General features: G+C 41.3%; 1 protein-coding gene across 3 annotated transcripts in view; it reads left to right on the top strand.

Annotated features, from left to right (window-relative positions):
* The window catches only part of CERS3 (ceramide synthase 3), a 43,523-nt gene that overhangs the window by 6,031 nt on the left and 12,732 nt on the right, over positions 1 to 24,760 (top strand). For all 3 annotated transcript variants that reach the window (XM_082290673.1, XM_082290671.1, XM_082290672.1), the window contains 9 exons: positions 8,274 to 8,456; positions 9,975 to 10,092; positions 12,056 to 12,174; positions 15,705 to 15,762; positions 16,610 to 16,660; positions 17,568 to 17,660; positions 17,911 to 18,039; positions 19,633 to 19,739; positions 21,038 to 21,194. In XM_082290673.1, the coding sequence (XP_082146799.1) occupies positions 8,275 to 8,456; positions 9,975 to 10,092; positions 12,056 to 12,174; positions 15,705 to 15,762; positions 16,610 to 16,660; positions 17,568 to 17,660; positions 17,911 to 18,039; positions 19,633 to 19,739; positions 21,038 to 21,194 (1,014 nt within the window). In that variant the 5' untranslated portion in view covers position 8,274. The remainder of the gene's footprint in view (positions 1 to 8,273; positions 8,457 to 9,974; positions 10,093 to 12,055; positions 12,175 to 15,704; positions 15,763 to 16,609; positions 16,661 to 17,567; positions 17,661 to 17,910; positions 18,040 to 19,632; positions 19,740 to 21,037; positions 21,195 to 24,760) is intronic.

Below are 24,760 nucleotides of genomic sequence, written 5' to 3'. Positions count from 1 at the left end.
ACAGACTCAAGTATTTTTTTGTTTGATTTTGGTTTTTTTGCAGCATTCAAACTTAAGACACCTGAAGGATAAGCACTATGGAGGTGCAGAGATAATTGTAAGGTCATTGGGCACTTTGATCAAGGGAGTATGATTACCTTGTTATTTACCACGGAAATCTTTAATCTTGCAATAGTATCCTACGTAGGTGGTGGTAGCCTAATAAATGCTGCTCAAAAAGGATGTAAAAACATGTGTTCCCAGGTTTTTTTTGTAGCAGTCCGATGTTTGCTCCGATCAAACAAATTTGGTTTTTGCAATTTACTGTAACAGTGAAGAAACTGTGGTTTTAGGTACAAGAAAGGTGTTGCTGCCAATTACCCCTTCCATTCCTGGCCCAGTATCGGCCAAATGCTGTATGAATCAACTTGCTCTGGGCTTTCTTAATTGGCAGAGTGTTCCTAAATCTTCTGCTTGGTTCACAGCAGTGGTTTGTTCAGATGTGGGAAAGTTTGGAGATCATTTAAAGCAGCAGCCAAGCCATAATTCTTTCTGAAATAACCTTTCATGTTTAATGTTTCTCTGGTGCATCAGGTTACTGAATACTGCTCCCAGCTTTATGGAAGGACCAAAGACTTGCAATAGCTGCAAGATATAATACCTCAAATTTAAAAAAAGAGCTATGTGAAGAAACCCACGCTTTTCTCTTGAGGGGAAATAAATGAAGAGGTTCCAAATATTGCCTGAGTCACATCTTCTTTCATGGCAGGCTTATAGATTAAGATGAAAGTTTCAATATGCTCAAAAGGAGTTGTGGAAAGGAAGGCCTGCAGGAGGGAACCTCTCCGGTGTTATTCCTACTGACACCTTCTGTGGTTCAGGAAGTCTTGGAGCCCCAAACTACTGACGGCTGGGGCCTTATCAGTTACTATTTTGTGTTTCTTCCATTCTTGCGCTCCTCCATAGCCATCTGCTCCTGGCTTCCTTCTGACAGTGCTGGGTAAGATGGAGCTTTGGCTCAACTCTGACAAGTCTGTTCCCATTTCCTGGGTTGCTGTTTGCTGACTACAAGCAGGAAGAAAAGGCTAATAAAAGGTTCTCCACTCCTGGCTCCTCCGTGAGGTTCTCTTCTCACTTTCCAACAACATTACTGTGTCCACCAGAATGCAAAGTAATGCCAACACTTCTGAAAGCTGTTATTTGAAACTGGGGAGAGCTGCTGAGGAATGACTTTCAGCTTGATTCCTTAGTCATGGAATTAGAAAAGAAATGAAACAATCAGGTTAAGTAAAACCGACATGTTTATATGGTATCTCTAACCAAACACACACTCAGTGTGTGCTTTCTTCTGCTTTAGGAATTTCAGAAATTCCATTTTACATCTTCTGAGGAACTGGAACACTTGTTGTAAAACATTCAGTTGATTGAGGCTGGAAGTATTGCTGAGAGTGGTCAATAAGAGTAGAAACCTTTCTCTAACTTTATTTAAAACCCCACAATCTAAAACCTGTCAGAGTGAAGTGATGTGTCTGGTGTTCCCTTTTCTGCAACCTCAGCAGGCTCAGCATCCTCGTGTGTGTGTGCAGAACAATATACGGTGAGACAAATTCTCATCGTGCAACAAAAACCACGTGACTTCAAACATTTCTTCATCTGCTGTGTTGAAACGAGCAGGGAAGGCACTGGCATTACTGCTGCCGAGTTTCATGGAGTGATGTGGATGACATCAGGATTGCCTTCAGTCAGAAATCTTGAAGTGCAGCTTTGTTGGGTGGGTCTCAGAAGAATTTGAAAGGGTTCTGGAGATAGGGCGTGTTTACCTCAGTCAGAGTAGTGAGTGTGATGCCTCTTCCCTGCTGATGTGCTTATGGTCTCTTTGCCTGCAACATCAGAAAGGTAAGAGTTCCTTTTTCTGTCCCCTTTTCCTGCCCTGGTATGTTTTGTTGGATTTTTTCCCTGCTCCTTACATCAGACCATGTTCTGAATTGTCAGCATGTGCTGGTCTCTAACATTGTTTCATAAGGGAAGAGTAGAGTAACTCTTATGATAGTCTTCAGGTAAAGAATGGAATGGCATTAATGACATTTTAGATGTTGCCACTAAGGAGTCCAACCTATGAGAACTGCTTTTTGTGGGGGAAAAGAAAGGCAATAGAGGTTACAGTAGTAGCTTTGCTTGGTAAAGCTACTACTTTGGTACTTGTTGTACCATTATCCTATTAAGTGCTTCTAAGAGCACTTCTTTCTGAACTGGAAGGGAGGAAATTTTCTTAACAGGAATAAATGTTAACTAATGATATCAACATGATTATATAAGAGAAAAACCCTTGAATTTAAGTTGCTTGAAAAGGCTAGTTCTGATTTTTTTTTTCTGTAAAATGCTAAGAGAAAAAAAGTATTTTAAGAAACTCAGTTTAACAGAGGTTTCCTTTGTTTTGTTTTTTTTATAAGACTTATCTTTTGAAGCTCTGAAGAAGCTTATGCTATAAATAACATACCTAAACAAGCTGCCAAGAAGGGTTAATTCATAGTAATGCTACAACATTTAGATGGAGGAACCCCAATCATATTTTTGCAGTATCTATTTCTCACTACCTCCTTAGCTCAGCCCTTCAGCTGGGTGCCACTGCTGATGAAGAGGCTATGCTGGCTCACATTTAGCTGAAAATTTCCCTTGCATTTGTTAGGACATGAAAAGGATGTCAAAGCGGCTGAAATTATGAAAGACCAGTTCCGTTCTGGCTCCTCCTCCAGTTGGCTTTTTGGGTGGGGAATGTCTGGGCAGGTTGAACTGCAAAGCAGGGGATAACCAGGAGAGAGCTGGGAACAGGGATGCACAGCAGGCTTGGTTCAGCTGCTGGCTCAGGGTGGTGTGGAGAACATCAATAGATGCCCAGGTGTGAGCCCCTGGTACACAGCGTGGCTGAAAATCCTGTTCCAGGAAGCTGCAAACAGAGTTCTCCAGAGCACAACTGGACCTTCCTGGTCCCTTTCGTGCCTTCCAAGGGCAAATTTAAAATCTTGAGTCATCCACTGAAAAGCCAAGAGCCACTCCACCCTCAGGTCTCCCCTCTGGTTCTCACTGTTCTGCTGCCTCCACGTGTTCTGTGGTACCTCTGTGCTCCCACTGATGTGCTTGTCCTGACCTCTGTGTACCCTGTGCTGCTTGATTCTTCTCTGCCCTTTACTTTCACTTTAAATAAGTGACACGCTCTGGTAAAATCTCCATTATGTAGCTTAGCATTTTAGGTTAAACTTCAAGTTTGTATTTTGAACAAAGTTTTGGTAAAAAAATTATCCTTTTTGCATCTTTCCCCAACAGTAAAAATTTGAAGAAAAATCTGATAAAGATTTTTCTTTACATTCTGACAAGTGTTACTAAGTTCTCAAAGCAAGAAGTATTTTTCCTTTAGGTTTGTACAACTTTTCATGAATTAAGCATCTGTTAAGAACCTCTAGTTTGGATAGGGTTTGGGTTTTTTCCAACAATTACTTTTTATCTTAGAATTATTGCAGTTTTTTGAGTTATTTCGTAGGTCCTTATTCCACTATGTTCATGTTATGGATTTTTAAAGCTTAAAAGTGGACATAGTTTGCACTGTAAGTGTACAGTGAGAGAACTGTATTTCACTTTCCTCAGCAGCCTGCCATCACCTAAAACCATTTTAGCTGCTCAAAAATGATTTACCTTTAAGTAGAGAGAGAGCATGGTGACTTTCATCCAGAAAATGAATTATTTCAAAGAAGTCGGGTTCACTTTTTTGTGGGTTTTTTTTCCGTCCAAGGAACAGGGAAAAATCAAAACTCACTTGCCACCTTAATTGAGATTTATTCAAGGTGCTATTTTTGCCTGCTCAGTAGAGTACCCAAGTTACAAGGTAATGTGAAAAAACAGTAAAAGAAGCAAAATGCTGTAATTGCCCTGTAACGAGGCACTTAAAGTGTTTACAGTTGAGATTTGTACAAGCCAGAGAGTAAATGTGAAGTTAAAGGTCTCACAGCAATCTTAATTCAGCTGTTTTAATTCAGTATTTCAGGGTTTCATTGAGGAAACTGAGTCCAGCAGCTCCTTTATTCTGTGCTGCCACTGCTGCTGTGTGTGGGCTGGGAGAGGTGTCAGTCACCCTGTGCCTCAGGTTGTGCAGAATTCAACTGGAATCATGTTTTCCCACTTGCACAAACAACATGAGGAAAGACAAGATGCAAAGAGGTGGCAGCATCCATCCAGCATCCTTCCTCCAGTCTTCTCCTCCACAAACCACAGTTCAGTGTGCACGACCCATCTCTCTTCACCTGTTTCATGGTGGTAGATGCAGTTGGGATTCTTCACACAGTGTCAAAATAAAAAAAAAAAAATCAAGGTCTGATTGTACTAGAACACAAACCTGCAGCTGAAACTTGTGTGTTAACTCTTGGAAATATTGCTGACTCTTAAGCAGAACCAAAGCCTGAGATATGGTGGATCTGATCTTTAATTACTCTTTGAAACCACTTTTGTTTCATGTTGAGGATGAACAGCCTGGAACAGCTGTGCTATCTGTTTTGGTATCTGAGACTTGATTTTTGCCAACAGTCACTGCACCAGCTTTACCAGTTCTGCCAAATTATGAGGGGAATAGGAGAATTATGTTCCTCTTGCTTTTTGCTGATTTCAGTCATTCCCTGTTACGCCTCTGGAGCCGCACTAAGTAGACTAAGGGCATGCTTAGGAGAATTAAGGTTACTTTCACTCACATGTTTGTGTTGTTGATCCATTGGGTTTTGTAATTTATTCAGTAAATAAGGACAGGAAATCCTCCTAATACACCCTGCAAACCTGGATATCGCCTTCTCTTAGTCCTGGCTTTGGAAATGCAGTTTTTGCAAGCAAGAGCTTTTGTACAGAGAATACAATCAAAGCTTTGGCTCAGTTTCTTTTTATTAATTCCTCAGACTGCAGCAGCCAGAAATTCCACTTCAAAGCAGCTCCTGATTTTTTTTTTTGCAAAATGCAGCCACATAGCTTTTGTCAAACTCAAATTTGCCCTTTTTTTTCTTTGCTTAATAGCATTAAAAATACGAGGACTTTTTTTATTGAATATATCCAGCATCCAAAAAACAAAGCTTTGAAAGAAACTTCACATTGGTACTTCCCAACTGTGTGGGCTTTCCTTTAATTATAAAGGATGCAGCTCCTGAAGTAATCATTCCTGATTTTCCTGTTTTGCAGTAGCCCATTAAAACTAGATTAAATTACAGAGGTGATCCTTCCGTAGCAGGGAGGCAATCTGGTTTCTTCACTGGGAGTACTTAATCCCTGATATGCCGAGGAGCTTCAGTTTTCTAAACATATCTTTATTGACTGACTTTTAGCCCCTTCCAGAGCAACAACTGGAATTTTTGAATGAAAATGTTTCTGGCAGCCCTGGTGTATGGATAGGGATCTGGGAAGAGGCAGAGGTTTTTCACCCTAGGCTGGGCAGGGTGAGTCACTCACTGTTGGATTTCTCACTCCTGCTTGTTTGGTGCTGCCACAGGCTGTGAGGAGAAGCTCTGAGCTCAGCACTCAGCAACAGGAGGTTTAGGCTGGATAGGATTTAAAGTTTTAAGTTAGAGCTGGTCCCAAATCAGGCCAAGCTTGACCTTTGCATCCACTGCCCATTCTTTGAAAGCAGCGTTTCCAGGGGAGAGGAACAACTTGTGAGAGTTTGTGCAGGTAAAAAACCATCTACTTCTGAAATCCAGTATCTCCAGCCTGATCCTAGCACTGGGACTGGTGGCCATGGCTGCCCCCTTGCTCCTGCTCAGGTCAGTGTTTGTAAGGACTTCCTCACCTTCCAGGTGCTCGAGGAACCTCATGATGAGAGCTGAAGGGAGGCAGGAAAGCAACCCTACTATTTCACTGCTGCTATTATGAAGATGGAAATCTTGAAGATTTCCCAGGGAATGGCCTGATTTGCTGCAGTGAAAACATCCAATTTAATAATGAAACTTAAGAATAGGCTGCAGACAGATTTGGAATCTCATCATTGGTTTTCTCAGAATCACTTGGGCAATGTTCATCAAGGATGGTTTAATCCCCATGTGCCAGGCCAGTCCTGGTACAAATACAGGGATTACAGAAGGCAGAGTTTCAAAGAACCCACCTTTTGATGAAGCTGTTTAGTGTTTGTGAGGAAAGATTTTCCCTGAAATATGTGAACTTGGGAGCAGACCACAAATCCCAGAATTCCCTTATATTTTAAGATTAAGCATGTACTTAAGAGCTTAGTTTAATAGTGCTATATTAACTAGTTTAAGGGGTAATCATATGGTGAGGCATCTGTGTGTGGAAGAAAACCATCAATTAGTGAGATCCCAGGAATCCAATAAGAAAATATGCACTACTGGACTTTTCTAAAGGTTAAATGTTTTGGGTGCATGCTCAGTCCCAACCCCTCTCACCACAAGGCAACTGTGAGTGCTCCTTCCACTGTGCTATAACAGACTGACCTATTTTTATTACAGTTTGTGATAGTTTGCAGTGCACAGTCTAGTTAAAAAATACAGATATATTAGGAAGCAGAACTGTGTAACGAGGCTCTCCCCTGGTCTTCTATTGTCTGCAAGCCTTTCTGTCTGACCCAAAATGTCATGTTTCAAAGCCCTGCATCATTAGGATGGCGCCTGCAAGCTGCTGTTTAGGGTCTGTTAGCAGCCCTGGTATAAATCCCCACTTCCAGGAGTTTATAATTCAGCAGTAAAATATTGCTCTAGGCTGAAACTTGGCATATAAAGTCTCAGTGCGGGAACAATTGCGATTTCTCCCTCCTTTATTTTTGCATTTGCTTATACACACACAATTCATTCAAGAGGTTTTTACTGTCCCCTTCCTGCATTTAAAAAGATTAAATGGCCAGGTTATTAATAGTTCAATTCTGACTACTGTGCTCGGCCAGTAAATGGATCTGCAGTGCTGTTAACCAGCTCTGTTTGATGGGTACAGGTCACTGTTTCACAAGTGTAGTGGAAACAGCCCAGTGTGGACCAGCAATGGTTGGCAGTTAATTAACGTGGACTCCACTGTTAATTAAAGCCGGGTCCAGGTCTGGAATGCTGGTGGGATGCTCTGGACATGGTGTCCTGACCCAACTGCAGGCACAACTAAAATCATGTGTTCTCTGCTCAGATTGGAAGAACATGGAAAGGCCTGAACTGCTGCCTGACCTCAGCATGATTTGATCTTATCTTGTGATCCTGTACAGAGGTATCACTGGGAGATCTGATGAGATACAGATTTGGTTGAAATCATCCTCCCAGCTCAACTGTTTCCTCAGCAAAGCTATGTTTCAATGAAATCAGTTATTTCCTTATGTTTTTCCTGGTTTATAGAAAATTTTAACATGGAAAAAATAATTCAAATTTACTATTCCTAGAAATCATGGAAAAATGTGTTTCAGCCTTATGAAAATGTTACAGTAACTTTTATTTTTCTTCAGTGTTAGGATATTTTTATAGGATATATAACATGTTTGTAGTGTAAAGTCCTTACAGATAAATGAGTGAGAACGACAATTTCTAAATATATAATGTAGACTGCTAAGGTTAAAAAGGAGGATTTTACAAGAATGAAATACTTCACTCAAAGTGATTTTTTTTTTTTTTTTTTCCTTCCAGAACTGGTTTTAGACATTTTTTCTTCATCTAGGTTTTGGTCACAGTTAAATCATAATATTTCCTACAATTCCCAGAAAAAGTTTGCTATACACTGTATTTTTTTCCCCACTTGTTCTTATGCACAGGTGTTTGCAAATTCAGGGTATATTTCCATTAGCATATTAAACAGCAGTAATTCATTAGTGAAATATCCACATTACTATGGAATTGAGGCACTCCCTGGACTTTCTCATTTCTTTTCCACTCTTCCTCCCACTTATATTTAATTTATAAAGGTAGCCTCAGGAAGATGAGTTCTCATTAGTATTAATATGATAGATAATACATGAGTATTGCAGGAGGCTTGAGCAGGTATGAAGCAGTGTAGTGTGAGTGACTGAAAGGAGACAGCAGGTACCTCCCTGTGCAGATTTCAAAGGCCCTGTATTGGTTTATATCAGATCAAAATTTGGCTCTATTATTTTATTTTCTGCTGGGTTATAATCCCACCTGCTTGTTCTAAACCCAAGAGGGTTTTAGCTTCCTGTATGATATTTTTTTTTCCCCCTGAGAACACTGACTTTACTGGCTTTGCACAACAAGGCTCAATATGGGGTTTTTTTCATTCATTTTCTCTTCAATACATGAGGAATAAATTTAATTCTCTCTTTATTTACTTAGCATGGCGTACATCCTAAAGACACTCAACAGCTGGTTCTGGTGGGAGAATATCTGGATGCCCATCAATTGCACGTGGGCAGATTTTGTAGACCATGATGGACTTGTCTTTCCCAAACCACATCAGTTATATGCCACAATCCCATATGCTTTTGTATTGCTGATCATCCGATTCTTCAGTGAAAGGTAAGAAACAGAAATGCAGTATGATGCTAATGTTAATCCTCATTAATGCTGAAAATGAGATATCTGTTGATCAATGTTATGTTTTATAGATGAGAATTAGTTGGTGGTTTATTAGGAAGATCTAGTACAGATAACATGGCAGGTGAAAAATTGGGAAATATTTTCATTATTAGGTACATGTGGCTGTGGTCCAATTCAGAAGGAAAATATTTCTATCCAGCTTTTCTAGAACAGCATTTAGATACTTCTAATTATGTCCCTTCACCAGAGATACAATTAATTCTAAACCATTTGGGTTTCCTTTTTCTCTTTCAGTGGAAGGATAGAGAGATTTGTCCTCCCAACCAAACCTCTCATTTGGTCCTGCACCAGAACATTCGTGTGAGGCTGATAGATCCCAGGTGTCTCTTTGTAGCCAAACTAAGCAGACTGAAGGGATCTCAAAGTTTTGTGTGAACATTTTATGTAGATCTAGTAAAGCAGATTCCTTTTTTTCCCCTCACTTTGGCACCAAAAAATGGATTGCTTCTGCAGCTGGGATCTTAGGGAACAGGCAGAGGTTGGCTCCACAGAAGAAAGCTACAATTATGTTAAGATTTGCAGTGTTTTGACTTACTTATTTGTATCTTTTTTGCTTTACTTTCTTTCCTTTTTCCTCTAAAAAATGTGATTATTAGGTTTTTATAATTATTTCAGGGCAGAGTGAGGAAATTTGGAATGTCGTAAGTTGGACAGACTTAAAACAGAAGCAGATAAGATCATTCATGCTGGAAATCAAAAGTAATTTGGATCATATGTTCATAACCATTCCCAGTGTCTCTTGAGCAAACGCTTGCCCAAGCGTGTCTCACTGCAGTGCTGTTGGAAAGGGCTGCTGTGGGTAATTAGCCCACACATCTGGCTGCAGGGAACCTGAGGAAAGCTGACCACTGCTATGAGTAATGAGGAATCAATGGCTGATAGCAGCAGGAGGGAGGGGGCTTTTCAGAACACCCTGCCCAAGCAGAAGGGCGAAACCTTTGGCATGCTCTGCAGTGATTTGGGTTGGAAAAGGGAAGGGAAATAGAATCCATCAGTCTTAGGGAATGGCTGTGTGTCACAGGCTGGATCCAGAGTGGGTGGTGGTGGCCCAGTGAAGAAGGTGCCAAGTGGCTCTGCCACTGGGAGCAAGTAGCCCAGTAGCAATCCCTGAGCTCACATGGAGAGACCATCCGGTCTCCCTTCACTCAACTCCAACACACCTCTGATGGACACAAAAGCCAGGATGTTTCCTTTAGTTTTGTAGCATTTCATGGCCACAAACTGCACTTGTGGGTCTTCTTCGTTGCATAACTGCAGATAAGCTGTGGTTCCCTCTTGGGATTAGTTAGAAGGAGATCCCTTTTTCTCAGTGCCCTGGCACATTCTATGGCAGATTAAATTGCATCAGATTTATTTTCTTCATATCCTGGCATGAGAACAGCCAAGGTCTTGTAACTGTGTTGTATTTCTAAAGCTTTTCATGGTGTATCTTTTCAGATATGTTGCTATACCTCTAGCAAAAGCCTTGGGTATAAAGAATGTAAGACGTGTGAAGCCACAGCCTAATCCTGTGTTAGAGAGTTATTTCCGGGAGTGCTCAAGACATCCATCCCAAGTAAGGATTCTCATTCTTTTAAACTCGTTTTGGTTTTGGAAAATCCCACTCTTACTGTTTCAATCAGCTCTCAGCAATGACATCATGGGATGCGTTCCAGCTGATTGACAGATGACTTAATTTATTTGGGTTTTTGTTGCTGTTCTGCTGACAACGGTAGTTGGCATCCGAAACAGAAAAAATAAGTTTAAGATATTTAATTTTCTGGCATGCTGTTCTAGGTTAGGCTGTTAATAATATTTCCAGTGAAGATCAGTGTTCCATCTTTAAATTATTCTGCTTGGAGAAAACTTCAGCTGATGTCTGTTGCTGGAAAGCAGGATCATATTTATTGCAGGCAATAATATCGAAATGCTGGCATGGAAGCTTTTTGATCCATTATGTTGCTGCATACTTAATCCTGGCTTATGTGAGAAAGAAAAGCAATCCTTCTATTACCTTGCTGTTTGTTTTTAAAATTGAACAAGGAAAAAAGACTAGCCAATGCTTGTCACCTCCAAAAATGAGGCAACTTGATTGTTGATGGGAGGCAGGTACTTTGCTGTGGGTGCAGCCTCAGGAAGTTCATTTACCTGACTACAGTTCCCAAACAATTGCAGTTTTCCTACACTGGTTTTGAAAGAAATATGTGCTTTCTCGTAATGAGGGATTTTGATAATTATTGGTAGTGGAACTTGGCATTCTATCCCTAACTCTATTATTCTTTTATTGTGTCTTTTGCCTGATAACATCAGGAATAAATGTATGGGTGTTAACACATGAGTTCTTCTCTCCCTGGGCAAGCATTGTGGTCTCAGTTTCATTCCTTCCTTCTGTATGAGTACAGTTTGACATTTGATTTCTGAAAGGAAGCACAGCATTGTTAGACTCCTCAGAGCATGGATTCAGGCTGCCTCCTTTACTGTCCAGCTTGGGGAGCAGTGTGCCTGGGAAAGCCTGGCCAGCAGCTGAGGACATATGGGTGGAAACAGTCACTATTCCTGAGTGGCAAGCAGAGAGCTCGGAGCCAGCAGCGTGGGCTGGACACGGCGACTGTTTGCACTCCTGCCCTCCCTGGCAGCTGAGGTGCCTTTTCTCACATTCCAGAGGTTTCCCTGAGGGTAGGAGACTAACTGGACTGGCCTCACCCCGATGGAGGCAGCGCTGCTGCCACCCACTATTTGCATACTGCCCTTGGGAGGAAAGAACTTCCCCAGGGATGAGTCAAAAACTCTCCCTGCTCCTGCGGCAGCCCTGGGGAGGTCATCCCACGCCTTCTGCATTTGAGGATGGAGGAGCAGGAAGAAGCCCACAGGCTGCTGTACTTGGGGCACAGAGCACCCTGAAATGCAGGAGTCTCACTGCCTTGTGTTGGGCCCATGCTGGTCTGGTCACCTTGGGAGCACAGAGCATAGAGACCCTGGAATGTGGCACCCCAATGGCCACGTGCAGTTCTAGGCCATGTTCCACCCCCAGTTTAGCTCTGGTGTTGGAGGGGGGGCAGTCTGGACCTTGCTCAGGACAATACATTGACTTGCATTGGATTTGACAACAGTGCTCAGGTCACCTTAATTCCAGGCTACATCTCATCTGTGAGACTCATTTAAATATAAACAAATTATTATTTATGATTATGTGAGTTATTAGGTGCAATGTTCACGTGTGTTCATACATGGCACTTCCCCCTCCAGTTTAAGCTCTCATCTAACAGTAAAAGTTGCATCCCTGAAACTCTCAGGAGCCACCAGAAAGACAATAGAACAGTTTGTGGATCTGTTCACTTTGTGCCTGCTTTATTTATATAAATAAAAATCCAGGGTTTCTGTGAGCATTACTCAAAAATACCCCCCCCATGCATATTTAATATTGGTAATATTTTTAAATTAAGATCTTACAACAGTGGGAAGCTGCTCTCTGAACTACAAAATAAATGAAAATGACGTTGGAGCGCATCTGCTGCTAACACTTGTTTCATTTCTTGCAGTCAGAGATCCAAGGCCTTGCCAAAAAGTGCAACTGCACCGTCCATTTGGTGGAGAAATGGTTCAGGAGACGGCGAAACCTTGAGATCCCAACAGTGCTCCGGAAATTCCAGGAAGCTTTGTAAGTAAAGACAATGCTTTTGGTTATCATGTGCTCCTCTGGAAAAAATGAGTGAGGTCCCGCATTTCCAGAAGGTTGGGTCCGCCTGGTGAGAGCTTTGGTTTCTGAATGCATAAACAAGTTGAAAGGATCTAGTAGCATCCTCCAAATGGTGGTTAAAATATTAGGTTAAGTGTTTCTCCTGCAAAAGAAATACCTTAAAAATATTTTACAGTTTTCTTCTTTGTGGAATAATGGATTTGTAGGCTCCTGGTACCAAGTGTAAGATGAAAACAGGCAGAGAAGAGGAAAATATTTTCTTGTCTGCCAGTAATCATAGGGGAACAAAAGTGCTTACCCTGGTTTATGTTTGTACCCATGCGGTCATTTTGGGATGCTGTCATTTTGGGGATGCTGTCATGTGTATGAAGTCAGTTCAAGAGCAGTAATTTTGGCATCCAGACTAAAGGACAGGTGCCACAGCTTGATCATGGGATACTGTGTGAAACAGGAACTCAAACTCACGGCTGAGAGTGGGCAGCTTTGAGTGATAGCAATGAATATGTAAAAAGTTTCAAAACCTCCTGCATATGATTTTTCACTTGTGTATGAGAACTTCCTCATACCTAAACACTTAAAGTGTGATCTAAAATCCCATACAAATTGCAAATCCCCAAATGGGCATGGCTTTACTTACATACCTCATCCCTTTCAGGTACTGACATTAACTGTATGAGTGTAAAGCACTTTCAAATGCTCTGTGTGTCTGGCTTTTCATTAGCATAATTACATTGGCAAAAATTCACCTGATTGTAATATTGAACCTCTGTTACTGTAGATTAGCTTAAGGAATGAGGGTTAAAAGTAAAGCACAGAGCTCAAAGTTTAGTACTTTATCAAGATTATTTTCAGCGTGAATCAATGTGTTGATGATTTAGTGGTGTCCTCTGTAGGACATAAATCCAGTTGATAGACAGAGGTGTGTCTCTTTGAAGTCTGAGTTGAGTAAACTCTCCCAACATGGTTTATGTCTACTGTTGTTTTGGGGATCAACTAATTTTGTTTCACAAGTGGCAATAAGATTTCCTGCTATTGCTAAAAGACCTGCCTGCTGTGGATTCATGTCTCCAGTAACACACAGCTAAAGACTGAAATTCAAACTTGCTTGGCAGCTTGAGTGAGAATGAAGCAAACAGGTTTCTCTTGTGCAATTTTGTGAACCTTGCTCTGCTCTTTGTCAGTGAATTTAATTGAATATAATTCTCTAGGCAAAAAAAAAAAAAAAAAAGAGGAACAGACTTATTCCACGCTAGTAGTCAGTGTTATGAGTATTATGAAATTTTTTGAAAGCCTGCAATCTCCAGGATCTTTTTTCTGAATCACAAGGAAAATCTGATGGGCCAGATCTAAACCATACTTAAGCTATTAGTGCCCCAAGTTAAGCAACATGGGTTTGGAAAGCCCTTTGCATGAAACCTTCACTGCCTTGTAAGACTTACCAGCCTTTAACTCCCTCTACTAAGTTCTTTTTTGTTACATTCAGTTCAAGAGAAAAGATTCCTGAAGTTAAACCAGAAAATCCTCTTGCATAGCTGTTGTTCAGTGCTCTCTCTGGTGGCCAGGATCAGAGTTTAAAAGGCACTTGAGTAAAATTTGGTGAATTTGGATGAATTTTACTTCAGGTTTTATTCACCAAATTCATAAAGAAGCTTGGCTAAATGCAAAATGAGGTAGTGCTCTGGCAGTCTTGCACATATGAGTTCATCTGAAGTGCTGTTTATTGCTAAATGTATTCAATATATATTTGTAGGGCTGGGGACTAATGGCACAGCCTTGTAGGTGCTCTGTACTTTGGCTCTGATTCAGAAAACCACTTGCACTTTCAAATCAACATGGAATCAGTCCAGCCATATCCACTGGACCACTCACACCTCCCTGTTTGGAATGGGAGGCGTGAGGGCAGAACCAGCCCCTGTGTAAAGTCTTCCCCATGCCCACAGTGTTGTGTTTTCCAGCATCTCTTGGTTAAGTCTGAGCCAGGTATTACTTGTGGGTTCCACTCTCCCCTTCCATTTGCTCTCCTAATTTCCACCATGTACCTCTAAATTCTTCCTGCACATGCAGTGGTTGTTGTGTAGTGTTATTTTCAAATCATCTGAGGAAAGATGGTTTAAAGTTGAGAAGTAAAACAGTTGTTTATCATGTGTATCAAGTGGCAATTTTACAATTATTTTCATGACTTCTTTCTCAGGTGTGAGACACATTATCTTGTCTCGCCTCCAACATTCCACGTCCTCATATCTTGTTTGTTGTTTTTCTCATGAAACACTGTCTCAGTCTTTGAACATCTCATTCTTTCTCCTGGGATACCAACCTCCAGGGGATGTGGGGCTCAGAAAGGAGGGGCTACTTTTACCACACAGGTTCTCCTCCTCTTCTCTCATTTGGCACTTCATTAACACTTGCCAAAAACCACAGTCTAATTTTATACATCTCTCAATCCATTGGTACAGTGTTCTTGTGGTGCTTTCTCCTTTTCAGTGGGTTTAGGTTTTCTGGGAGCTGCTTGCTGCTCTCCTCTGGGATACCTCCTGTTCTAGAACAGGTTCTCACCAGGTCTGGGGCCGTGTGCCTGTCCCTGTGGTCACAACCTTTCTTTGCATGTGAAGTCCTGCAGTGTTTTCCTACTGATCTTGCAGAGCTGTGTAGGGGAAAGGTCAGGCTTGTTCCTGCCGAGGGAAAGAGTGGAAAGGAAGGAGATTTCCATCACCTGTAGAGGTGGGAGTGGGAATGCTTGGGCTGAGGCTCCAGCCACACCCAGTCCCAGGGACAATACCTCCCACACAGGCTCCAGTCATTACAGGCCGATTGGTGGCTCCAATCACAGCATCCTGCTCTGGCACCTAAAAGCAACAACACAATTCACTGAGATGCACAAGGGCTTTTCCCCTTTGCTGACTTAGCAGGCTGATGGTGCAAACCTGGAAGGTTTATCTGCCTTGCTGGATATCCATTTAATCCACAAAAAGCTTAGATCAGGCTAAATTTTGGCACACCTAGTCAAAGATGAGGTTTATAGTTAATGAAGTAAGAGACCTTGTAGTAAGATGTAAACTAACCCAGTTGATGCTAAATAATTCATAAGGTTCCCCTGTTGTCAGCAACTGGTGTTGGGAGAGATGAAGAGAATGAACACAGGAAAAGGTCTGTGTTCTCAAACATTAATTTTTAGGGCATTTATTACACTTGCGGTGGTCATTCTCTTGATCTGTTCAAGCCTGACTGGAAAATTACTACTGTCATGACAATTGAAATATCTGTATTGTGATAATGTAAAAGAATTTCCTACTTATCAATTAGTCAAAGCTTAAATATTTAAATATTAATAATGCAGATACAGTTAATATGTGGCAATCCTTAATGTAGAGTGTGAGGCCACGTTTATATGAAGATTGTCTGTGACATACAATGATTTGTAGTAATTATGGCTCAGGACAATATCTTTACAAAATAAAATGTTTTGTTCCTATTTTTTCATTTCAATTTTGCAGCTGGCGATTTTCATTTTATCTGACATCCTCCATTGTTGGATTTCTATTTCTGTATGATGTAAGTGAACTTTTTGAAAGAATGATACTCTATTTTCAACAAAATCATTTCTAGATTTTCTTGAATCCCATTGAAAGACTCAGTGGTTTCAGTGGCTCTGTGGGTTTATATGTAATCTAGATTATGGGCTGCAATATGCACTGAGATTTAATTTTTAAGTTCACTTTTGACCTTCTATGATAAAGGAATTTATGAGTAATCAGTATTTTTAAGGCAAGCTTGAAGAAGCCATGCAGATGGTTTTACAACATGCCTTGTTAACACCTACAAATGCATCACATGGCCATGTTTTTCTCAGAGGAGGCCATAAACCTTTTTCTGGCAGCATTTTTGGGGGTCACAGCTATTTACTGAGGTGTTGCTGCTGAGTCAGAAGTTGGGAATAATATTAGAGAGTGGTGCTTGTAACTCCTTGAGCCCTGCCTCGGGTGTCACTAATGCTTCCCAAGAGCAGCGGAACAGATCCCGCCTGGCGTGTCTCTGCTCATCTGGCCCTCCTCCCCAAACAGTTTATCATCCTGAGCCACTGGTGTGTGTGACTGGTAAACACAGCAAATTTAATCACTGTGGCAACATATCTTGAGTAATTGCAGTAATAAAACACACACCCACTGCTTTGGATGATGAAATTATAAACTGGAACGTTTCAGGTGTCCTGAAAAGAAGCCAGAAAGCTGGGAACAATATAATAAGTCTGAGTTCCCTTTAGAAATTGGTGGAGAACAGTTATCAAGATTACAGCTCCTTAGCCTGCTCCACTTAGAGAGATTTGAAGTAGTGAAGATTTTGAGTTAAGATGATTATTGTTGCTGAGCTGAGCAGTGTCTGACTGATGTGTCTTCCCCAGAAACCCTGGTTTTACGACATATGGCAGACGTGGGTTGGTTATCCTTTTCAGGTGAGCTTTTTGGCATTGGGCCAGTGGCCTCCAGTCATTCCAGGTATTTCCCCACTGGAAGGGGTAATCCACAGCAGCCTTTTCCCCCACACTGGCACCACCTAAAGAGGTGTGGCACCAGAGCCTCCTGCCTTTTCTTGGGAAGTGCTGTTGACTGTTGCAGGACTTCCCTGGGATCTGCCTGTGCTGCAACTCCCTCCTCCAGCCAGACCACTGTTATTTCCACCCACCCCGGGATAAAGTTACTTACTGCAGATCTTATCAGTGCTCCCAGTTTCAGTGCAGAGCCCTTGCACTGCTCCAGGCCCCATGGTGCTTCAAGGCACTCTTATTTTAATAACCCTGCCCCATCCCACTGCCTTCGTAGTCCTGTCCTAGGCAGGGGCCAGGAATACAAATAATCCTGCCTCCCAGCTGAGCTTTCCCAGTGCCTGGTAATACCTGCCACCTGGGAAGTGTATTGACCCAAGGGAGCAGCCAAGCTCAGCTCTCCCCTAGGCAGATCCATAGGATTTTATCATAAATAACTGACATTTCAGTCACGGGATGGGTGAATGTTTATTATGTTCATTGTTTACCAAAATGGGGGCGGTTATTTGCAGTTGTTTGTAATTAAATGCAGAAGGATTCTGCATGTAATTCTTTGACAAAAACATAGAGAAAAGCATGTCAAAATCCAGAGGAGGGGGAGGAACTGTGGGAATTGAGAGTTTGGGCTGAGCAAAGGTTAAAATACTTGGCTCTCTGAACATCTTTCTTAATGAAGCCCAGGACAAGAATTTAATTTAGCTTAATTTTTTATGCAAGACTCAGCAGAGGAGCAGAAGTCAGGAAAAGAAAAAAGTAATCTCACTTGACATTTACTTTCTGCTGTTCTCAGAGTTAACAGTGTTTTTCTTCATCACAGACCCTGCTGCCATCCCAGTACTGGTACTACATGGCCGAGATCGGGTTTTACTGGTCTCTCTTATTCACCCTTGGGATTGACAACAAACGGAAGGCAAGTGGTTGTGCTTGTTTGTAGCTTGAGCCTCTGTTGCTGTGAGCGGGGAGAAGGTGTTTGTAAGGAAAGCACCGCCTGCATCCGGGATTTGGTGCAGCCACTTGAGGGCAGCATCAGCCTGCGCCTGGCATCCCGCACACCGCCGTGAATCCCCGGCTGCCAGGGCAGCGCTCGGAGGCTGATGAGTCGGAGACCTTCAGGGACTCTACTTGATCGGCTTTACTTTATTTTCTTCTGTCCTTCCCAGGATTTTATGGCTCATGTCGTTCATCACCTGGCAGCCATCGGTTTGATGAGTGGCTCTTGGTGTGGCAATTATGTGCGGCTTGGAACTCTGGTGATCTTTGTGCACGACACTGCGGATTTCTGGCTCGAGGTAACCCTGCTATCCAGCTTGCTTTTTTTTTTTTTTTCTTTTTCTTTTTCTTTTTTTCTGTCCTGAGTTTTTTGGTTGTTGGGATTTTGGTTTTGGTGCCAGTAACATTTTAATCTTTTTGCCACGAGTTTCATATGATCCTTTCCTATCCCCACAGGGACATAGCTTTGCAGATTTGTTACTTTTAAGATAAAAAAAGAGCTTCCAGATTTAAGCTAATACTTTGTTACAGAATCCATTATGAGAAAAGAGCAGACAAGAACTTCTTCAGTACAGAACAGGGACTAGAAATAAAGCTGCGTCCCTGGGTTATTCTTGTTTTACTGATAAAGTTAGACCAGGTTGTCCACAGCATCACAGAGTCACTGAGGTTGGAAAAGACCTCTAACATCGAGTCCAACCTGTATCAGGTATCTTCTTGGAGAACTTTCTTCTCTTGGACTGAAGGGAAAGTCCCTTCCCTGCACTAAGTATCAGTAGAAGTGTTTAAGAAGTGTCCTGCTCTGCACAGAGCACTGTAGTCACAGACTTGCTGCTGGGTTTCTTGGAAGACAAACACAGTGTTTCCTTCACTAGAATTACCCTGAGTTTATAACACCAGGTTTGAGAGCACAGTGTCATCACCTCTTTTGGTGGCAGTGCCAGTGTAAGCAGCCTTTGTAGGCTGTTATCTGTCACTGTCCATTTCCTGATACTCTATCTTATTGTATCAGAACTATCAACTGTGGAGTTGTGCACTTGGGACTGGTCCAGATTAAACAGGTTTTCCTGCTGGGTTACTTCTAATCCTGAACTGCTCCTAGGTCCAATTAACTGTGTGGCCTTACAAACAGTTGGGTTGACAACTGGTAGGACAGCACTTGGATGGAAACTGGAGTTGAGTACCAGAATAACTGAATCCAGCCTTGCCACTCAAAAGAAGGAGAAGAAAATATGTTAATCAAGCTGCTGTTTAAAACTTAGGCTTGGCACCTGCAACATTGCTCACACTTGAAAACAGCTGCTTTGCTCACCAGTGCCCAGGGTGGTTCCTAACGGAGCATGGAGAGCTGGATGGTTCATTTAGGGGAGAAGTAGCAATTACAGCCTTTATTAGTGGGATAGAAACCAGCACTGAGATCTCCTGCTCTCAAAAAGGAGAAGACAGGAGCTGAATTAGGCCCAGAGGAAGGTCAGTAACAGGCATGTCCCAGAACACCTGCATTTAAGGGGTCACTGCCACTCCTGGAGTGTGCAGATGTAGCCAGCAGCTTCTCCTGGAATTCAGCCTGTTTGCAATCTGGTAGAAAAATGAGGAATTATCTCTGTTCTAAAGAGCATTTTGTGTTTCCATGACACTTTATATTCTGGTTGGAGAGCTGTTCTTTAGGCCTTTGATGCAGAGTCCTTTCCTTCAAGATGAAAGGAGAAATATAAACAAAGAATCTGGTCTGATGCTGCTTTATTAGGTATCAGTAAAACGATTTTTTTACATGTTAAACTGGGAGGAAATATTCCTCCTGCTTACGTGGAAGATGAGTCTTTATTTATGAAAATGCAGAATTTATTTCAGAGAATATTTACAATATGTTTGGGGGTTTTTATCCACTGCAGGCAGCCAAAATGTTTAATTATGCTCGCTGGGAGAAAACCTGCAACATGCTGTTTATCATCTTTTCTATCGCATTCTTCATCACCAGAATAATCCTGTTCCCCTTCTGGTAAGCAATATTTAATCCAGTCACAGGCTTTTACTTCATTCCCACTCCCCCTGAAAGTTTAGTGTTGATTGTGATGGAAAAAGGAAAGGAATGGACTGGTCTTGAAAATTCTGCTAGCGAGAAAATTGACAAAAACTGTCATTTTCTTTAAAAATTCTTAAGTAAAAATAGTTTTAAATGAGCTTCTTGAACATAAATAAAGGCTTTTATGTATTATTTAACTCAGTTTTGTAAATAGCAGTTAAATGCTATGAGCCCCTGCATTTTCAAGGGGATTGAGCTCCTTAACTAAGAGAAATAATTTTCCCTTTCATTCCACCCCTTCTGCTGCAGCTGCAAAGTCAGAGTACATGATTGTAGTTAATTTTTTGTAGAACCTTCTTTCTGCTACCCAGTCTGTGGGTAGTGCCTCACCTCGCTCACATGAGGAGCACTCAGAGAAGTTTAGGTGAACCAACTAATTTATGAAGTCAGCACAAATAAATCTTAACTTGCTAAGTACTTTCATGCCTTTGGAGTGCTATGATTTAATCTGCTTGGAGTATCCACATGGGTGCTTAACATGTTTATCTTTTAAAAAGTGTTTAATGTGTTTCACGTTCACAGCTCTAATTTGCCCCTCCCTGCACATGGACAAACCCTTAGAGACTCAAGCTGGTTAAATTAATAGCTCCGAACATTGATCAACATAAGGCTTTAATTTCCTGTAGTATTTTCTTTCAGAAATGCTTAGTTTTTTACTTTATTGTTGTTTTTTTAATTAACTGTACAAGTGATCTGCAATCATTTTGCTTCACTGAGTTTCTTGTTCTTCAGTTCCTGAGCTTGGAAGCAAAACATGATGAGATTAAAGGGACTCAAAAAGCCCCAAATAATGTAGAAGTAGTGAAGTCTGAAGATGGACGAAACATATGTTAATTAATGAAAAGCCCTGTTGCAAAGCCCGTAGGATTTTCTCTGGAGTGTGGATTTCAGATTAGAGAGAATTTACACTAAAAAAAGGCATAGACAAGCTCTGAGTTGCACAGTATCTAGACCACACAGAGATGAAGATCTGAAAAATGGCGACTTTTTCTAACCTCACTTAGAATACTTTTATGCCAGACTCGAATTTCTCATCTTCTGAAGTCTATATTTCAACAGAGATGCATAATCTAGTTAAGGCAGGGCTTGTTAATTAATCTACGATCTTTGCAGAGCTTTTTAATATTAATCAGTTTGGAATATGAAATTAGAAATAAGTATAAATAGCATAAAGCAGAGCTCTTGCACCATAACAATGATCTTTTTTTTTTCAGGATTCTTCGTGCTACACTGTATCAGCCTACCTACTACTCCACAACTCCTGTCATAGCGTATTTTTTATTCAATGGGATGCTATTGATCCTCCAAGGCTTGCATTTATATTGGGGTTACTTAATTTTCAAGATTTTGAAAAGGTTCGTTTTCCTAAAGGTAAGAAATTTCGTTTCCTCAGAAAGGTGTGTGAAGTATCAAACAGATGCCAATACCTTCAATAGATTTACTTGGAATTTTATTGTTTCCCTGACCTTTCAAGTCAGCATTTCTGATAGGGATCTGCAAAGCAGAGAGATGTTCAAATGTGCTTTCTACTTCTCATTGTCACACCCAAGGTCTTGGTTGGAATATAAAAACTTCAGCTAGAACGGGGGTTTTTTTGCTTCTATTTTATGTTTTGTACCAATAGTAAATGAGAAATGAGCTTTCCCAAAAACTGACGCCCTAAGATGGTCTAGAACTCCTAAGGAATTCTTGTGTTCTGAGTGAAAGCAGTCTTTTGTTGCGGGGCTTTGTAGCAACTTAGCAAAAAAGAAGAGAAGTGAGTGATGAGAGTTTTGACTAAAATTTCTCTGCAGTATTTAAATTTCTTCAGATTTGCCTAAATCTGAGGTCAAATAAACTTGAACACTGGTTTTGGATCACAAAAACCATATGAAGCATATCTGGTATTATATTATGACTCCATGAAATACTGTCATGTTCAGCTGGAGCAGAGAAACAGTGCAAGTCTGGTGCTGCCTAAGCTGCTTTTACCTTGTAGAGAACTCATATGGGAAAAACCTCTGAAGAAAACTGCCATTTATGTCTCATTTGATTGCCTGAAGTAGTGACATTTTCATGAGGTCTCATGCAGTGAAGCATGCAGTGGGGTGCAGGGTGGATAAAATATTTAGCATAAAGCATTAAGAGAAGGACTTTGGAGAATGTCTCTAAGATTTGGCACAAGTATTGACAGGTATATTTTTCTAGTTAAGACGAAATTGAAGTTGTGCTGTTGAAAAATGATATTTCTTCTGAGGCTCAAGAAATGAAAACTTAATTGAACTGACTGTCCTTTTATCTGAAGCAGTTAAGGCTGTGAATCATCTTAAGGAAATAGAAATATCCCTTTCTCCCTGTATTTAATTGTTGTTTGAGTGCTAACAGGAACCATCCTGTAATTATTGGATTTTTGGATTCTGTCAAATCTTTTGCAAATAGACAGTTGGGTATCATAGGGAGACCAACATCTGCCCTAGAAGTTACAAACTCAGACCTCGTTAGACAGCAAACAGCAGCACAGAAGGGACAAATCTGTGGAGGAAATGGTTTGTGTTGCTCTGCCTCTAAAACAAGCTTCTATGTTCCCTTAGACACTGAGAATCTTGTATTTCTTGTGTGTCATTTACCTCTGTTTGACTAATTACTACATTATTTCTGGCATGACTTATTGAGTGGTAAAGTGCTGCTTGTTTTCTTTTGTGATTTTGGCCTTGTATCTGTGCTATTCTTGTTCTCTGTGCACAAGCCCTCTGATGAAGGGAGAGACATCCCTGTGCCTCCCAGCAGAAGAAAAGGAAGGCTCTGGCAGAGCTCTCCATCCACACTGGTTGGGGTTCTGAGAGCACAGTGCAAGAAGGTGCTCAGATGCAGTGGTGAAGAGGACATTGCCAGGCCAGCTATATAAGGCCCCTGTGCCCTGCCTATGTGCCTTTGTAAGGGGAAGAAATGTTTTGTTTTGAGGTAAGAGCTTTGTTGTGTTCATCACTGCTAAAAAATGGGAAAGCACCAAGCCTGCATCCCTACCATGGATTTTTGATTCCTTATACAGCTCTCTGAGAAGAGGGTTTCCAAATAACATTTTTACAGTGGTAGCAGCAGCAGCCTGGGCCCTTTTCAGTCTGGATGACTTCAGCTGGCTTGCATGTGCAGCCTGTTTTCCATAGCAGTGGCAAACTTGGCTGTGAAAGCAGCCACTGCCTCCAGAGCTGGAAAGGCAATGTTGAAAAGAATGGTGTTGGCAAGGCAGCATTTTTATACCAACATCTTTGTTGTAGACATGCTGCACACAAATAGCTGCTGCTATTTTAGGGAAATACCAGTAGACCATCATCCTCATGTTAGAAGGGGTTTGTTTCTCTGCCCAAGACTGCCTGTTTTCTGAATGAAAACTTAGAAATTTTTGATATTTTTCTTGAAGTAACAGTTAGCTACTTCAGATGGAAAAATGAAGTCATGGTGTAACTGGGAATAGGGACTTCTCTTGTTGTTTAACTGAAGGAAGTTCTGAGCATAGAAGGGTGTAAGGAATTTTTTCAGTTCTCTCTCTGCCTAGAGCCATCCTGGAGTTTTGGGGTCACTGCAGCCTCAAGAGCTGGTGGCTTCTTCCACACTTTGCTCTTCCTCCTGAGGAGGGAGATGGCTTTTGACTGAGAGTGGCTGGTCAGAAGCTCTTCATCTCAGATGTCACCTCCCCTCTGCACCAACAGAGGGGACAGTTATCCTCAGTCCTCTGGGATAACTGCTCAGCCAACTGACTTGCTTCAGCAAAAAAGAATTTGGACTAAAAATCTTGCATTTTTCCTCCTCCCAAATACTGCAGCAAGAGATGGATGAAAATGAAGGAAAATGGAAGAAGGGAGATGATCTTCTGCCATTCCTGTGTGTCCTGTTTTCTCAGCCATGGGAGTCTCTGGCACAGAGACTGGTGGCACAGAGCAGCACTGGTGGTCTCCAGGATCATGAAGACTTATGCCACCTTTCCCTTGGTACTCTGGGAATGCCCTAACAAGGGGGAGTTCTACATCCACAAGCTCAGCTATACTCAGCTACTTCATATTAAGAAGCCTTTTGTTTTCCATGGGGGTAAACTTGAGGGTACAGAATTAAATTTTTCAAATCCATTACTCTTACCTCTGGAAAATATAAATATTCCCTAAATGTCCTTTCTCATATGACATTTGTCACCTTGTGTGGGAGTAAGGCCTGTAAGAAAACTCTTTGAGGTCAGACCTGTAGCCATGTACCAGTTCTGTTTCAAGAGGAAGGAGAACATTCTTCAGTGTAATTTCTTTTCAAGTTAGGTCAGGCAATTGCAATGTTAGCTGCTGGCTGCCATCTTGATGTCCAAGGCCTTTTGTTGCTAGGAAACTCCGTGTGTTTCTGTAATATTGTTCAATTACATGGTTAAATTACCCACTTGTATCAAGTTTCAAGCACCACTGAAACATGTCTAGTCATCATGTCTGCACATATGAGAATATTTTAGGAAAATTGAAAAAGCATATAGAGAAGTATGTACATATGCACTGATTTAAAACATCTCGCCAGGAAAATCCCATGGAGATTAAACATTTTATTTCCAAGGTCAGAAAAAGGGAGTGAATGACAGCAGCTTATAGCCACATTATTATGGCAAATTAAGATGTAAAATATATGTTAAACCCATTACACACTGAGTTAAGGTTTTGAGACTATAGTGGTTTAAATCTTGAAAAATATGTGTAAGTTGTAGGAAATGGGCAAGATGTCCACATGTCTCGGATACTTCAGGGCTGATGCAAAGTCCTTCAGTGGAGGGTAATGGCAGGTTTTTAACAGACTGTAGTGTGTCCAGGAATAGGTCTTCCTGCTCTTGTAATTGTTTTGCCACCATCAGACCACCTTCAAGGAAGGCAATGAGCTGCTCACTAGTGGCTGCTGTTATTTAGGAGTCATCAGCAGCAATTCTCTTGGATTCA

Source organism: Coloeus monedula, assembly GCF_965178545.1.
Source record: "Coloeus monedula genome assembly, chromosome: 14".
Classification (NCBI taxonomy): Eukaryota; Metazoa; Chordata; class Aves; order Passeriformes; family Corvidae; genus Coloeus; species Coloeus monedula.
The sequence above is the reverse complement of the archived record's forward strand: the minus strand, read 5'-3'. Positions and strand labels throughout refer to the sequence as shown.